The sequence below is a fragment of the Eurosta solidaginis genome, chromosome 1, assembly GCF_040869045.1.
Source record: "Eurosta solidaginis isolate ZX-2024a chromosome 1, ASM4086904v1, whole genome shotgun sequence".
Taxonomy (NCBI): Eukaryota; Metazoa; Arthropoda; class Insecta; order Diptera; family Tephritidae; genus Eurosta; species Eurosta solidaginis.
In genome coordinates this window covers 106318730-106333820 of record NC_090319.1, presented here as the reverse complement: position 1 = coordinate 106333820, position 15091 = coordinate 106318730, and the positions used below count along the sequence as shown (strand labels likewise).

At 35.1% G+C, this 15091-nt stretch overlaps 2 protein-coding genes across 9 annotated transcripts in view; one reads left to right on the top strand and one right to left on the bottom strand.

The window, feature by feature from the left end:
* Positions 1-15091, bottom strand: part of Glut4EF (Glucose transporter 4 enhancer factor) — a 744045-nt gene that overhangs the window by 7174 nt on the left and 721780 nt on the right. For 6 of the 8 annotated variants that reach the window (XM_067759511.1, XM_067759510.1, XM_067759509.1 and 3 more), the window contains one exon: positions 2382-2594. In XM_067759511.1, the coding sequence (XP_067615612.1) occupies positions 2382-2594 (213 nt within the window). Of the gene's footprint in view, positions 1-2381; positions 2595-4871; positions 7161-15091 lie in introns of those variants that run through there. The other 2 variants (XM_067759516.1, XM_067759517.1) reach the window with 1 other exon arrangement.
* On the top strand, positions 3643-8360 carry Art4 (arginine methyltransferase 4). Its single transcript, XM_067759524.1, has 6 exons — positions 3643-4596; positions 4669-4800; positions 4873-5075; positions 5137-5695; positions 5761-6174; positions 6237-8360. Exons 1-6 carry the CDS (start codon positions 4293-4295, stop codon positions 6323-6325), a joined length of 1701 nt encoding a protein of 566 aa, XP_067615625.1. The 5' UTR covers positions 3643-4292; the 3' UTR covers positions 6326-8360.

Sequence of the window (15091 nt, the reverse complement as noted above, 5' to 3'; positions counted from 1 at the left end):
TTTTAGGATGTTTCCATGGTTTCCTATATAAAGTTTTACTAAACATCGTGAAGACCTTGCTATAATTTTTCCCCTTAACGTTAAAACTTCATATCAGAGCCTAGATTCAGTAGGTGTGAGTTTTATCCAATTCTTCAGGGGTTAATGGGGTTCTGCTAGAACCTATGGGAATAATTTTACACAAAATTTTTATTCAGAAATTAAATCTCTTTTGCATTTTCTTCAAAAGGCTAAAATATAAAAATATTTTTTTAATCGCGATTTGTTGTACATTTATAAACTAACAGCCTTCCAGAAGTATTCTGCCTTCCAGTTAAAATATTTAGTTTTCAATTACCTTGTGTGGGTTAACACCACAATTGTCCTGGAGTTCCTTGAATTCATTGAGCTGGGTGAGAAATATTTAAATACCGACGTGCCAAACGAGAAGTAATGCATAGCACTTCTTTGTAAAAAATGTTAAAAGTGTTAGGCTCTCGGCAGAGTGCCCCCTTTAAGCTATGCAAGAAGTAATTTTTATTTTCATATATTTTACAAGCTTGAAACATTTTTGACACTGTGACCATTATTACGAATTTCCGTAGGAGTTCATTTTCATAGCTTTCTATCTTTATATTATAGCAACGCTTCTCGCTTCAACTCTGTCATCAGCCCTACATTGGCAAATTCTTATAGTTATTCCTTCACAAACTCTTAATAATAGGTTTAATGAGTCCCAACCATATAAAGTGTCTAAACGTATAATTTTTTCTAATGCGTAAATGAACTGTAAAATTTTGTACGAAAAATCATTTACACAATTTGTACAAATTTACGCGCTAATTTTATCGTGTTAACGCGGTAAACTCATCAGAAATATGCAACATCAGCAAGTCATTTACAAGAATATCTTTTTAAAGCCGTTTTAGTTTTGATTTTTCACTTGATCTTGGATTTTTTAATTTGTATAATAATCACAATTTCTTTTGAAAATAAAACAGCTGATCTACAGTTCAGTTTATCAAGAACATTTGTCGGCGCGTTTATATAACAGTGTGTGTAAATGGATATAATTTTACAACTTATAAATTTATGTGCTTTAATGAGCCCCCTTAATATCTCTCGGTATGCCTGAATTAAGTGAGTGCCAAGTACACTTAATATAAATCAAATTAATTTCATTCCTTTACTTAGTTTTCAATTCATTTAACTTGACGGCCATCGTGATGGCTTCATCAGTGACAAGCCCTGGCAAATTTCTTGGAGGCACAGGTGCATTTGAAATACATACTTTTAGATCTATTAGTGACAGAAATCTTTCACAAGTGTTTGACAACCGTCAAAATATCTAGTCATTATTATTATTGTTATTATAAGACAAGCGTTTTGTTTTTATATGTCAGTTGTTCCATCAGCAATTAGCGGCAATATGTTTGCCAACACTTTTCTTTATAATGACTCTCACTAATTATCTCCTAGATGCAATGCCACTGTTCTGGTACATTTTATTGACTGAACAATTTGTTGTGGAAAGAGTTCTACTAAAGTAAATTCAAAATTATATGTGGGTTAACGAACGTGTGTCAAAGAGAAAGAAAAGTACCAAAATGGTGGCTACTGCCTAAAAAGGATCGAAATTGAAGAAAAGGGAACAGCAGACCAAATGGGGCTGGAAGGGACCATTTTTGGTCCAAATGGGTGAAAGGGGCAACTGTGGTATATAGATACGTAATAAAGGGCCAATTAAACTTCCTTAACCCTAACGTCATAATCGTAACCATACCCATATCCATAACAATCTCCAATGTGATCGATTAATGGTGCCTTAACCTAAAAATCGTGAAATTTTCATAAAAATGAAGAAAACACAAAAAATTACAAACATATTCCACAAAAAATAATCTCTTAGTCATAGCGTATCCAAAACAATGAATAAAATCTACAAAAAGTTATTAAATTCACCAACTGAAATATTTTTAGGTTATGGATATGGCGAGAAACCAAAAACCAATTGGTTCGCTATTGTATGGTTATGGCTTTAGCGTTATGGTATCAGTCGACATCAACATCTTCCTTGTTCTGCATGTTGCATATAAACCCACTTCTTTAGAACAAGTTTAAACTCCTGTTAATGTTGAATTCAGCTTAAACACAGGGGCGCATAGTCATATTAACATAGGTTTTAAATTTAGTTGGAGCTTTTTTGACAGATATCTCATAGAAAATTATGTCAAAAAGCTGCATCTACATTTAAAAGTTATTTTATTTGGACTATGATTATGCGCCAGACAATATTTTTCAAAATTTAGTTGAAGAGGTCATAGTGGCAGTCAACTTTAAATGTGGTTGAAGCTTGTACAAAGAAACTGGGCCGACATGTGTTAACTCATAAAAGAACTTACTTGAAAGTTCCCACTATTTTTCTTTGGTACTCAGGATCTTCGTGTGGTGGACGTGCCATATCGCGATGGCTGAGCGTAGGCGGCGATGTAGGGCTTATTGTGGATTTACTGTCTTCATCTTCATCTTCGATTTCGGTATAGTAAAACTCTTCCTCATGATCGTTGTCGCTACATGATTCATCATAATCAGCTGAGCGTCGTGCTTTTTTGTTACTGCGAAAACAAATTTTAAATTTAATTTCTATGTATTTTTACAAACCAACTATTCTGACGTCTTAATAAAGAATGTGGGTATTGCATATCGAAAGTTAGTCATTTTTTAGTAGTAGGAATTAAATTGTAAACATTTTGGCACAAATAGAAAAACAGGGAAATGACCAGGTTATGTTGAAAAAAGAAAAAAACCAAGTTTAGATCGTACTTAAGTATCACACAGTTGATGCATTTGCATATTAAATTTCTGTCTCCATCGCTGTGGTTGTGTTCAATATCTTAGTTTCACCTATAACGCATTTACCACAACTCTTGCATCGTTGCAGCGCTTAATACATTAACTTTTTGCTTCGCTTACATTCTTAAACCTTCTGTTGCAATATATAAATGTGGCCATACCACAAAAGCCTTGTTTTTTTTACGCACAAACACGCAAGCACGGTTATAAACATTCTCTCTATACAGCAAAAATATTTGCTAACATATTTTGTGTTGTGTTCGTTTGTTTTATTGCAGTTTTTAATTGCGAAAAATGTTAGAAAGTTACCAACGAGTGGGAAAAATAATTTCACTTGCAAAGTGTGCCAGCCCCCTAGCCAAACCAAATGTCGAATTCTTCTTCTTATGCTTTGCATGCAACAAAAGTTACAAGTGAGCTACTTTTTCATGTCAGATGGCCCCAGTGACCTTTCTCCAGAATAATACGTGCAATCTTCTCATAATGCATAAGATTGAGTTAAACGCATTTATATTCAAACCGGGTTATGTGAAATGGCCTTAACTCCGCCATGAATACGAAGATACGCACAGTTTTTAATTCCAATATTAATACACATATGCTTTTTGCATTAATGTCTTTCGCCACCACTGTACGAGCAGTGTCATATAATCAACCCTGCTAAACTCACAACAAATAAAATGTGACAGCAATATAGCTGTGAATTTAACGAATGCTTATATTGCAATGGTATAGACATGGGTGCAAAGAGGATAGATATATCTATCCTCTTTCGTGGAATCAAGTGGAATGAAATGACGCGATTATTCAATGCTTGCATTCGTGTAGTTGATTGGTCAATGCGTGGTGCTGTTGTCAAAGGAAAAGTGTAATTTTTTCACAAGCTCTGTTGTAAAAATTATTAAATTAAATAAAAGAAGCCTGAAAAATTATCTGAATATCAAATATTATTGAATAGTTCCAACTCGTGATGTAAGTTAAATTGAATGAGCAGCAAATTGCTATTGCACTTATAGCATAAAACGTGTTCGTAACAAAGAAAACACGAGAAGAACGGAGGGGCAGCAGAGCTATAATCGACAAACTGCCGTCAAAGTGAAAATAGACAAACAAATCAATAGAATATTGGAAAAAGAAGGCATAAAATTCTTCTTGATACCAAAAATTTGCGATACAACAGGATTTTTTCTGAACAAAATAACTAACAATCCACCACCTGCATTACTTCAGCTCTAGATAAAATTCGATACTCTATTAACTTGCTGGCATAAGAGCAACGACATTGATTAAGAAAATATTTATTCAGATAAATACTCTAAGCCGAATATATACGTAGAAAGTCTTCGTAATCAAATTATTTTTGCCAGCACCAAAATTAAGTCAATTACTAGTTCTTAAGGCAAACCATCGACAGTGTTTTACAATTTTCACAAGATATTTCTACTTGCACTGTATTAAATATGTCATCGAACATCACTAGCGTTGTTAACGAAAGGGTTGAACGCTCCAACTCGACTTCATCCTTATGTACATTGAACAGCAGTAGTCATAACAATATTAAGAGTGTAGTATTCACGGCCGATAACAATACCATCGCAGGTGGTAATGGAGGGCTTAATCCAAATGGCACCTGTGGTTTTAACGGGGTCATTATTAGTGAAGTGGTGGACGAGACGAATCTTATATTTAGTAGCAAATACAAGAGTGGCTGTACACTGCTTTGCATCTATGATCCACAAGGAGTGTTATTGAAAATCTCACTAGGTATTTATTTTTCAATACACATGTAGGCATTCTTTCTCTTTATCATAGAAATATTATTTCCTGTATTTCCAGATAATGATAATTCGAACGTGCTGAAGGAATACTTGCTTACTTATGATACTGATGCTGCCCAAATTGGCCGCCAAACATATGCACTTTCTTTGGATAATGATAATTTGTTATTCCGGTTTAGATCCGTTTTTGGTAAATATCGGTTATGTATTAGAAAAGATTTTGCTCTTATGCATATAAATTATCCTATTTTGGCTTTTGCAGAACAACAACGGTTTCGAAAGTTAGTTGATAGTGTGAAACACCTTCGCCCAAAATCAGTATTTTCACAACGAACTGAAGAGTCTTCCGCCTCCCAGTATTTTCAATTTTACGGTTATTTATCCCAGCAACAAAATATGATGCAGGATTATGTTCGTACTAGCACATATCAACGAGCTATTCTTGGAAATTCCATTGACTTTCATGTAAGCTTCGTCTAATACATTTATGTTCATAGAAATAAGTTCTTATAATTTTATATTACAGAACAAAATAGTATTGGATGTGGGAGCTGGGTCTGGAATTCTGTCTTTTTTTGCTGTTCAAGCTGGCGCTGCTAAAGTTTACGCCATCGAGGCATCTAATATGGCACAGTACGCACAACAATTAGTAGAATCAAATAACGTTCAGGACAAAATACTTGTAATGCCTGGTAAAATTGAAGAAATTGATATTCCTGAAATGGTCGATGTTATTATATCTGAACCAATGGGATATATGCTTTACAATGAGCGTATGCTCGAAACATATTTGCATGCTAGAAAATGGCTCAAACCGAATGGTAAAATGTTTCCTACACATGGTGATTTACACATTGCTCCATTTTCGGATGAGTCTCTTTATTCAGAGCAATATAATAAAGCTAATTTTTGGTATCAATCAGCCTTTCATGGCGTAGATTTGACTACATTACACAAGGAGGGTATGAAGGAATATTTTCGACAGCCAATCGTCGATACTTTCGATATCCGCATTTGCATGGCAAAATCTGTACGACATGTTTGTGATTTTCTGCGTGATAATGAAAACGATTTACATAATATAGGTATTATTTATTATTTTATATTGTATCTCGGAAATGTTTAATTTGAGGTGAACTTAAACTTTTAGAAATACCACTTCAGTTTCATATTTTGCAAACTGGTATATGCCATGGACTCGCTTTTTGGTTTGATGTAGAGTTCTGTGGATCTAACCATCAGGTTTGGCTTTCTACCTCACCAACAGCTCCATTAACACACTGGTATCAAGTACGATGCCTCTTGCCAATGCCGATTTTTATTAAACAAGGCCAACTTTTGACTGGACGTGTACTGCTTGAAGCTAATCGTCGTCAATCATATGATGTTACCATCGATCTACATATAGAAGGAACTTTAATTTCATCTAGTAACACTTTGGATTTAAAGAACCCTTATTTTAGATATACGGGGGCGCCAGTACAGGCGCCACCAGGTACAAGTACTCAAAGCCCTTCTGAACAATATTGGTCGCAATTAGATACAACACATGGAGTTCGAAATGGTAGATGTACTAAATAAATTTTATTAGTCATTGGGTATTTCAAATCTTCTTTTCTCTTTAAGCAAGTAATATAGCAAATGGGATAACTGTTAATGGACTCGCGGAAACTTCAATGGACATTTCTCATACGCTTATGAATCCTCATAATTGAATGAAGTTCAATTGAACCAAACAACTGAAACGTATAGCCAGCCAGAAAAAAAGGCCAAGATATAACTGTTTCTAAATTTTTTTCTGAGCAATCATTATTTGGATTTAGTACACAAGAAACACAAGTTTTTATTACAAGAGACAAAATAATCTTTTATTTCAATTTTTGTTGTTTTGTGATGTATTCAGTAGGATATGTTTATGTAAGAAGACATTATTAACCTCGAAATGTTTTTGTAAACAAGTTTTGTGACTCAATAGAAGTACATGGATACACATATACTATTGATTCATATACACTTACATATAAGTTAAGTGAAAAATGCTAAAACACCATTATTAAGAACAAGTGTCAACTTTTTCTAAGACATTTTGAAGTGAATGGAAACGTAAGATAAAGTGAAAGGAACAATCATGGCAGACTAACAATGTATAGATGTTGTGTTTTTTTAGTACATAATAATTTAAATAATAAACGAGGTAGATTAAGAAAAAATATATAATGCGTTTATATTGTCAAATGCTATGTAATTTTCAAATATTTTTCTATATAATCAAAAAAGAAATAAATGTACATATAAAGGGAGCAAATTTGATTTAAACTTGATGCCGTAAACACAATACCATGAAATGATGGAGTTTCCTCGTGCACCGGGTGCTCAAATATCTGAAATCGCCCAATTAATTCGCCTTAAAAGCGACCGCAAACTTTTCTAGTTTATATAGTAGCCATGTATAAATAAAGTACATACATCATATCGACGATATATTCAGTTAATAAAAGGGGTTTCAAACCTTTTACTTGGTCCAGACCTTGCCAATATATACTATGCATTCTAAGGAATAAAAAATCGTGTATTTGGTTATTTTGTTTTTAACTTTGGAGGAAAATGAAGGAATTTATTGCCGTCATCGCCTTCGTCTCAAAAGGCTGTCGGTAAAACAGCTTTTTGTTTTGATTGTCTTCAAGCAATTTTGATAAAGCGTTCGTTGCGGGTTATTCCGCTGTTCTCGGTATTGGGTTTATAACTTGAAGAGTTAAATATTTATTTACTTAAAAAATCACTTAAGCTTATTTACGTGCTTTCATAAACATCAATTCGCATGGATTAAATTTAAATCAGACTATTCTAATATATCTCAGTTATGTGTATTTCACCCGTTTTTAACTTGTTTTAAAATTTATATTACAACTATTGCAAATTTACTTGAATTTAGTAAAAAATTAAACTGTTTATTTACAATAAGCCTAATAATAAGTTTAAACTTAGATAAATATTAAATTTTTTGTTCAAGACTAGATTCCAACTCGGTCAAAGCACTGTTTGCATTTAGTTATTAACAGAAAATACTGCATCCTTAATGACATATTATAAGTAATATTTAATGTAGGCTATAGCTCATAGTTCCTAGTCGTAAGCATCATAAGTAGTTCTTACTAATGTTCAAAAATATTGAAAACTTCATAACCTTAATAAACAAAAAATTGGAAAAGTTCAGCATTCTATACAAGGCAAAAGAAACAGCAGATAAATACTTTTTGGGCGAATTAAAATCAGTTGTATATTGTTCCTTTAATTTGTTATATGTCATGAGTTGAAATTTTCCGGAATATGTCCTTTAATTTCCAGTGAAATTGAGAGAAAGGATTTAATTTTTTTTGCTTTAGGGGGGAAATAACCATAAATATTTCACTTACGAATATAAAATAAAAAAGGTCTATGAAGATTTTTAAAATGTCTTTTCCATATGAAGCTGCAAATGTAAAAGCTTTGTAAACCTATTCTTTTTCTTTTTAAATTTGTGGGTATATTTATATATCAAAAACAAAAATCTCACATTTCACCAACTAGTTAGACATTATCTACATATACATACATATATAAATAAATACAAAAGCTACAGTTTTATTATAGTATGTGCTTATAATCTGAGAAATTTAAATAATAAAACAATAGTTCGCTTTCGTATTAGTGTGTGGTGTTAAAATTTGTATACAAGTATAAACGCGAAAATAAATCTGTGAGTAAAAACAACCTGAATTTAATTGTGTATTATTGGATCTGTGGGACTTTGGAAACGTAACACAATACTAAAGATCGCGGATTGTACAAACGTGGTTATTGTTATGAAGGTAAAAGCACCCCCGAAGCTTTTGGATAATGCTGCCTATTTGTCAGTCCTTTGATGGATATGAATCCATCCAAACTTGGAGAACAAGCATGATCTTGGTGTGAAGGTGAAATGCGCCATATCCGTAGATAAACCATTGCATCTTACGTCACCACCGTTTGCGTCACCGTTGGGCAAATATGAGTACAATCCTCGCCCGAACAGAATACTCAAACGGAAGGCAAAAAAACTAAGGACCGTAGAGTAGCATACCATCATAGATAGAAAACCGATACGAAAGAAAATTATATAAGTGGTATAAATTAAATGGGATTATAACAAGGCAAGTGTTGGCAACCCTTAATTGTAGATTAAATTCCGAAAATGTTCACTTGTTAAATGTATTTGTATAAGTATCTACTATTGTATTGTGCCGTTCATTTAAATATGTATGTGACATCGCTAATGTATAAATAAGTGTCAAAGGACATAACGTTACATATTCCTTTTCTGTCTGCCGAACATCCAACAACTGGTAATTAAATACGCGGTAAGACTTTATATATTTATTTGTTTTTTTATGTAATTATGACCTGTAAATTGTATGTTATTTTATGTTTAATAAAGATTGAGCTACGGCTAACACCCGACAAACACAACAGTGGCGACGAGATAAAAGGCTCTTAATAAAAGCAGTACCAAAATAAAAAACCCATTGGAGCAAGTGGTAGCAACACCTGGCGCGACAACAAGAAACCGCAGATCAACAAAAACAACTATTGGAGCGGTTGATCGCTGCAAAATTTCCAAATGAGCAAAATGGTAGGAATGCAACACAAAGCACAACGGGCAGTTCCGAGGATATTATGGAAACAATTTCGAAAGGTATTCGTGAATTTTGCTATGATGCTGCATTATTAGACGATGCTGCTAAGGTACGTTTGCTTTTACGCAAGGTAAGCACAAATGTGTTCGATAAATACCGGGACTACATTTTGCCTGCACAGCCACGCGATTTAAATTTTGAAGACACAATTGCTACATTAAAAAAATTGTTTGGTAAGAAAGAATCACAATTTAGTACGAGAGTAAAATGTATGCGAAATGTGCGCGAAGAAAATGAAGACATTGTGACGTATGCAGCTCGAGTAAATAGGTTATGTGAAAATTTCTCGCTACAGAATTGCACGGCTGATAATTTCAAATGCTTGATGTTCGTTCAGGGTATTCAATCGACACATGATGAAGATCTTCGCGCTCGACTTTTAAGCATGCTCGACTCTGAAACTGTAGATAGACCACTAACACTAGATAATTTAGTCGCGGAAATTCAGCGTATTAGAAATTTGAAAAGTGATGCGGTCGTAGCTGAACAGCAATCCAAGGTTCAAGCAGTTTCACAAGCTCAGCATAAACAAAGTAAATTACCTAGCAAGTCAACTCCAAGTAGACCTTGTTGGCAATGCGGAGGTATGCATTTCGTGCGTGATTGTAATTTCAGTAACCACAAATGTACTCAATGCGGTAAAGTCGGACATAAAGAAGGGTATTGCACGTGCTTTTCGGAACGTAAAACGAAAAATGCTAGTACGAAGAAAAAGAGTAAGAAAACGCGTAAATCAATTAAAAGCGTATTTACAATGTGTGGTAATGGTGCTAAAAATCGACGTTTCGTGGCAATACAAATTAACAACACAACAGTTAAATTGCAACACGATACCGGGATCACCACAGTCCACAATTACGTTCGGTTAGAAAATCAATTCGCGACGCTTCAGCAAATCCACTTTCAATTGCTGGCAAATTTGATGCGAATGTCGTGGTGCATGGAAAAAACAAGCGAGCAACCATCACAGTTTCTACTAACCTAAATTTGTTAGGCACAGACATAATTTCTCTGTTTGATCTTTGGGACACTCCCATCACTGATTACACTTCATGCAGAAGCATCCAAACTAGCAGTCGATTAGTCGAACCGAATGTACGTCAGATGTTTCCAACTGTTTTCAGAGATGAAATAGGTCACTGTATGGCATACAAAGTTCACTTACAGCTTAAGCCTCAAGCGGTGCCGGTGTTTCGCCCAAAAAGACCAATACCTTATGCAGCAAGGGAACAAGTCGAAACGGAATTGAAAGGATTAGAAGATGACGGTATTATTACTCCAGTCAATTTCTCCGAATGGTCAGCTCCAATCGTGGTAGTCAAAAAAGCTTCAGGTAATATTCGTATCTGTGGTGACTATTCTACAGGCCTCAACGCACGGCTTGAGCCTCACACATTTCCATTGCCACTACCAGACGAAATATTTGTTAATTTCAACGGCTGTTCATATTTTTCTATAGTCGATTTAAACAATGCTTATATGCAAATAGAAGTAGACGAGGAAACAAAAAAACTTCTCGTAATCAACACACATCGCGGGTTATATACATTCAATCGTTTAGCACCAGGAGTTAAATCTGCACCCGGAGCGTTTCAGCTTGTTATGGAATCATTACTTTCGGGACTCTGGAGTATTTCCCTATTTAGATGATGTTGTTGTAGCTACTAAAACTAAAGAAGAAAATATAAGCGCAGTAATTAAACTTTTTGAACGTTTTAAACTCCACAACATTACGGTCAATTTCAATAAATGTAAATTCTTTCAACAATCTTGTACGTATTTGGGATATCACATCGATCAGAAAGGCGTAAGGCCAGATAAGAATAAAATCAGCAAAATTTTGGAACTTCCACCACCGGAAGATGTCAGCGAATTAAGATCGTTTTTAGGTGCCATAAATTATTACGGAAAGTTTATCCGAGGGATGCGCGTTCTTAGGAACCCTTTGGATAATTTACTAAAAACGAATGCAAAGTGGAACTGGTCCACACAATGCCAGAATAACTTCGATAAATTTAAAAAACTTCTTTCATCAGATCTCTTACTAACACACTACGATCCCAAACTGCCAATCAAGGTAGCAGCGGACGCTTCTAACGTGGGTATAGGTGCATATATTTGTCACTTGTACGCAGATGGTAGTGAAAAAGCAATCGCGCATACTGCAAGAGCTCTGACACAAGCTGAGAAGAATTATTCGCAAATTGAAAAAGAAGGCTTGGCTTTGGTATTTGCAGTGGTAAAGTTTCATAAGTACCTGTATGGAAGAAAATTTTATTTACATACAGATCATAAGCCATTACTTGCCATATTTGGTAATAAGAAGGGGATTCCTGCACACTCTGCAAACCGCCTTCAGCGATGGGCCTTAACGTTGATGTCATATGATTTTATCATTCAAGGTTCGAATCGAGCTCAAGGCCAGAACAATAATTTTTTTTTCTAATGATAATTATTGTTATTTTTTAATTTTTCTAAATTTGGAAAATTGTATTTTGTTTTTGGAATAGTAAGTAGAAAATTTTTGAGACAACCTGCCATAGCTGCGCAGATAGATCCATTTCGAAGGGTGCTAACCATTTAGCGCAGCATGCCTAAAGCGTACTGATGATGAAGGCTTAGCACCCTTCGAATGGCAGGTTGTCTGAAAAATTTTCTACTTACTATTCCAAAAACAAAATACAATTTTTCAAATTTAGAAAAATTAAAAAATAACAATAATTATCATTAGAAAAAAAAAATTATTGTTCTGGCCTTGAGCTCGATTCGAGCCTTGAATGATTTATCAATAGGCCGATAAAAACAAAAACAATTCATATGATTTTATTTTAGAATACGTACGTACCAATGAATTTGGTGCAGCTGATGTACTTTCACGTCTTATTAGAAGCACATCAAAACCTAATGAAGAAACAGTCATAGCAAGTTGCCAGCTTGAATGTGATATTAAGCAAATTACAATTGATGCCATAGAATTTCTGCCAATTACTTTTCAGATGGTACAAAAAGCGACAATGCAAGACGCATTTTTACAAGATGTTACAAAACACGTGAAGACTGGTAAGTGGCCGAACACAATCAGCAACGATTTACGTAGTTTCTATACACATCGTGATAGTCTGAGTATGGTTGAACATTGCATCATGCTAAAAGATCGTTTAGTTATTCCCAAGTGTTTTCGCAATCGAATCCTAAAGCAACTGCATAAAGGTCATCAAGGAATTGAACGCACAAAAGCGCTAGCACGAAGTTATGTATACTGGCCGGGTATAGATGAGGATATAAAGCAGTATATACAATCATGTGAAAAATGTGCAACTGTTGCTAAAACATTACCAAAAACAACTCTTTCTTCATGGCGTAATGCAGAGCATCCGATGCAACGCATTCATATTTATATTGCAGGTCCGGTTAATCAAATTTACTATTTGGTAATAATCGACGCATACTCGAAATGGCCTCAAATATAGCAAATTAAGTCGATCACATCCTTAAAGATTTTAGAGTGCATTTCAGATTTTACATCACAGTTTGGAAATCCTGAGCTAATTGTCAGCGATAATGGTACACAATTTTCCAGTAAAATGTTTGCGGATTTTTGCAAAAGTCATGGTATCGCTCATACATTCACAGCGCCGTATCACCCGCAGTCGAACGGTCAAGAGGAACGGTTTGTGGACACGCTTAAGCGAGCTTTAAAGAAATTGGAGGACGCGGGAACGCCAACCAAAATTTTACAAACGTTTTTGCAAACATATCGCACCACACCCAATCGCAATGCACCGCAAGGGAAATCGCCAGCTGAATTCTTCGTTGGGAGAAGACTACGTACAGAGTTCGACATGCTTAAAATTTCGAAGCCATCCAATGAGTCACGTAACGAACACATGGAACACATGGAACAACAGTTTAATAAGCGACATGGAGCTAAAGAAAGAAATTATGAAGTTGGAGATCTAGTTTACGCAAAGTTATATAAACTTAACCAATCTTATTGGGCACCCGGAACAATCATAAAGGTTCTAGGCAAAGTTAACTACGAGGTTAAAATCGAAAACTCTGACATATTTAGAGCGGTAAAATCTCATTCAAACCAGCTTCGACCAAGATTCGTAAAAACACCAAACAACACATTGGATATTTTATATGATTATTTTGAGCTTCCACCTAAGCCAACAACTTCGAATTCCGATTCAACCAATTCAATGCCACAGGGCAAGAGTCAACTCTAAGTAATCCAGCCGAGGAACAGACACAGTCTCCGAATATAGAAATTCCTGTTAACGAATCATTAACAGCAGTTAGCAATGATAAACCTACAGATGCTCGAGAGTAAACTACTGAACCACCTGCAGTTTCTCAAGAGTTAAGAAGATCAACGAGACGCAAGAGACCTCCAGCTTGGACTCCAGATTACCATCTAACTAAAAGAAAAAGGGATGTTGGCAACCCTTAATTGTAGATTAAATTCCGAAAATGTTCACTTGTTAAATGTATTTGTATAAGTATCTACTATTGTATTGTGCCGTTCATTTAAATATGTATGTGACATCGCTAATGTATAAATAAGTGTCAAAGGACATAACGTTACATATTCCTTTTCTGTCTGTCAAACATCCAACAACTGGTAATTAAATACGCGGTAAGACTTTATATATTTATTTGTTTTTTTATGTAATTATGACCTGTAAATTGTATGTTATTTTATGTTTAATAAAGATTGAGCTACGGCTAACACCCGACAAACATAACAGCAAGTAAAAATCGATTTATTTCGAATCAATTGCTCTTTTAGGACCAAGAGAACGGTGGAACATATTTTACAGTCATAATAGATACAAAAACGTCGAATTTAATATACAATTACCAATAAATAATCAAGCTGAACATGATGCAAGTAGTACGATTACGTATGCTATAATTTGAAAACCATGTTTTTACGTTGCGAGTCATGCGATAACGGATGAAGATTCGGCCGCAGAAGTTCCAACAGGGTTAGGTCACAGAGAAGTTGTTAGAGCCGTTGGTTCTAGCACCTCACAGTTGAAAATATGGCATATCCGCCAAACGCAAGGCAAGGTAAATTAGCCTTGGGGATCGGTGATAGGTATGAAATGTAAAAGCGGAATCATTTCTCTACAAAGCAAATCCGAGTACAGAAAATTACATTTCTTTCGCTCACATTAAATAAATGACTTAAGTATACAGAAATATAAATAAACATAAATTTATGTAAAGCTTATTATGTACATACATATGTGCGTGTATGAGCTTATATAGGATTGTGTTTGGCCTAGATTTTGTACATCATTGAAAATGTAGCGAAGAATTCACATTTGCAAACATTATTGGTGGTTATGGTCGTGGTCATGCATTGCAATACGGGCGGTGCCAACGAAGTGATTGTGTGCTGCAGCAACTGTGTCAAGGTAGCTATGCGAGTGTTCCCTTGATTTAAGTTACCAGAAACAATAAACGTTCACGAAAGCACTTGGCTTCCCAAGGCAGTCGGTTCTATGTACCGGAGCGACTCGGCGTTTTTCCCGACCAAGGACTGTCATTTCAGTGTAGCCCCATTTAATTTGTTGCGTCCCTCCCATAATAATGTCATCCTCCCAGCAGCTCCTTACAGCGGGACTGCTCCATATTCTCTTGCTCCGGGAAGGCATCGAACCCAATCCGGGTCCGTCTCCTGACCCCGGTTCTGAGAAATGGTTTTGCTGCATCTGCCGGAAAAGAATCTTTTTAGGACGGTCATACTCTGTTCAG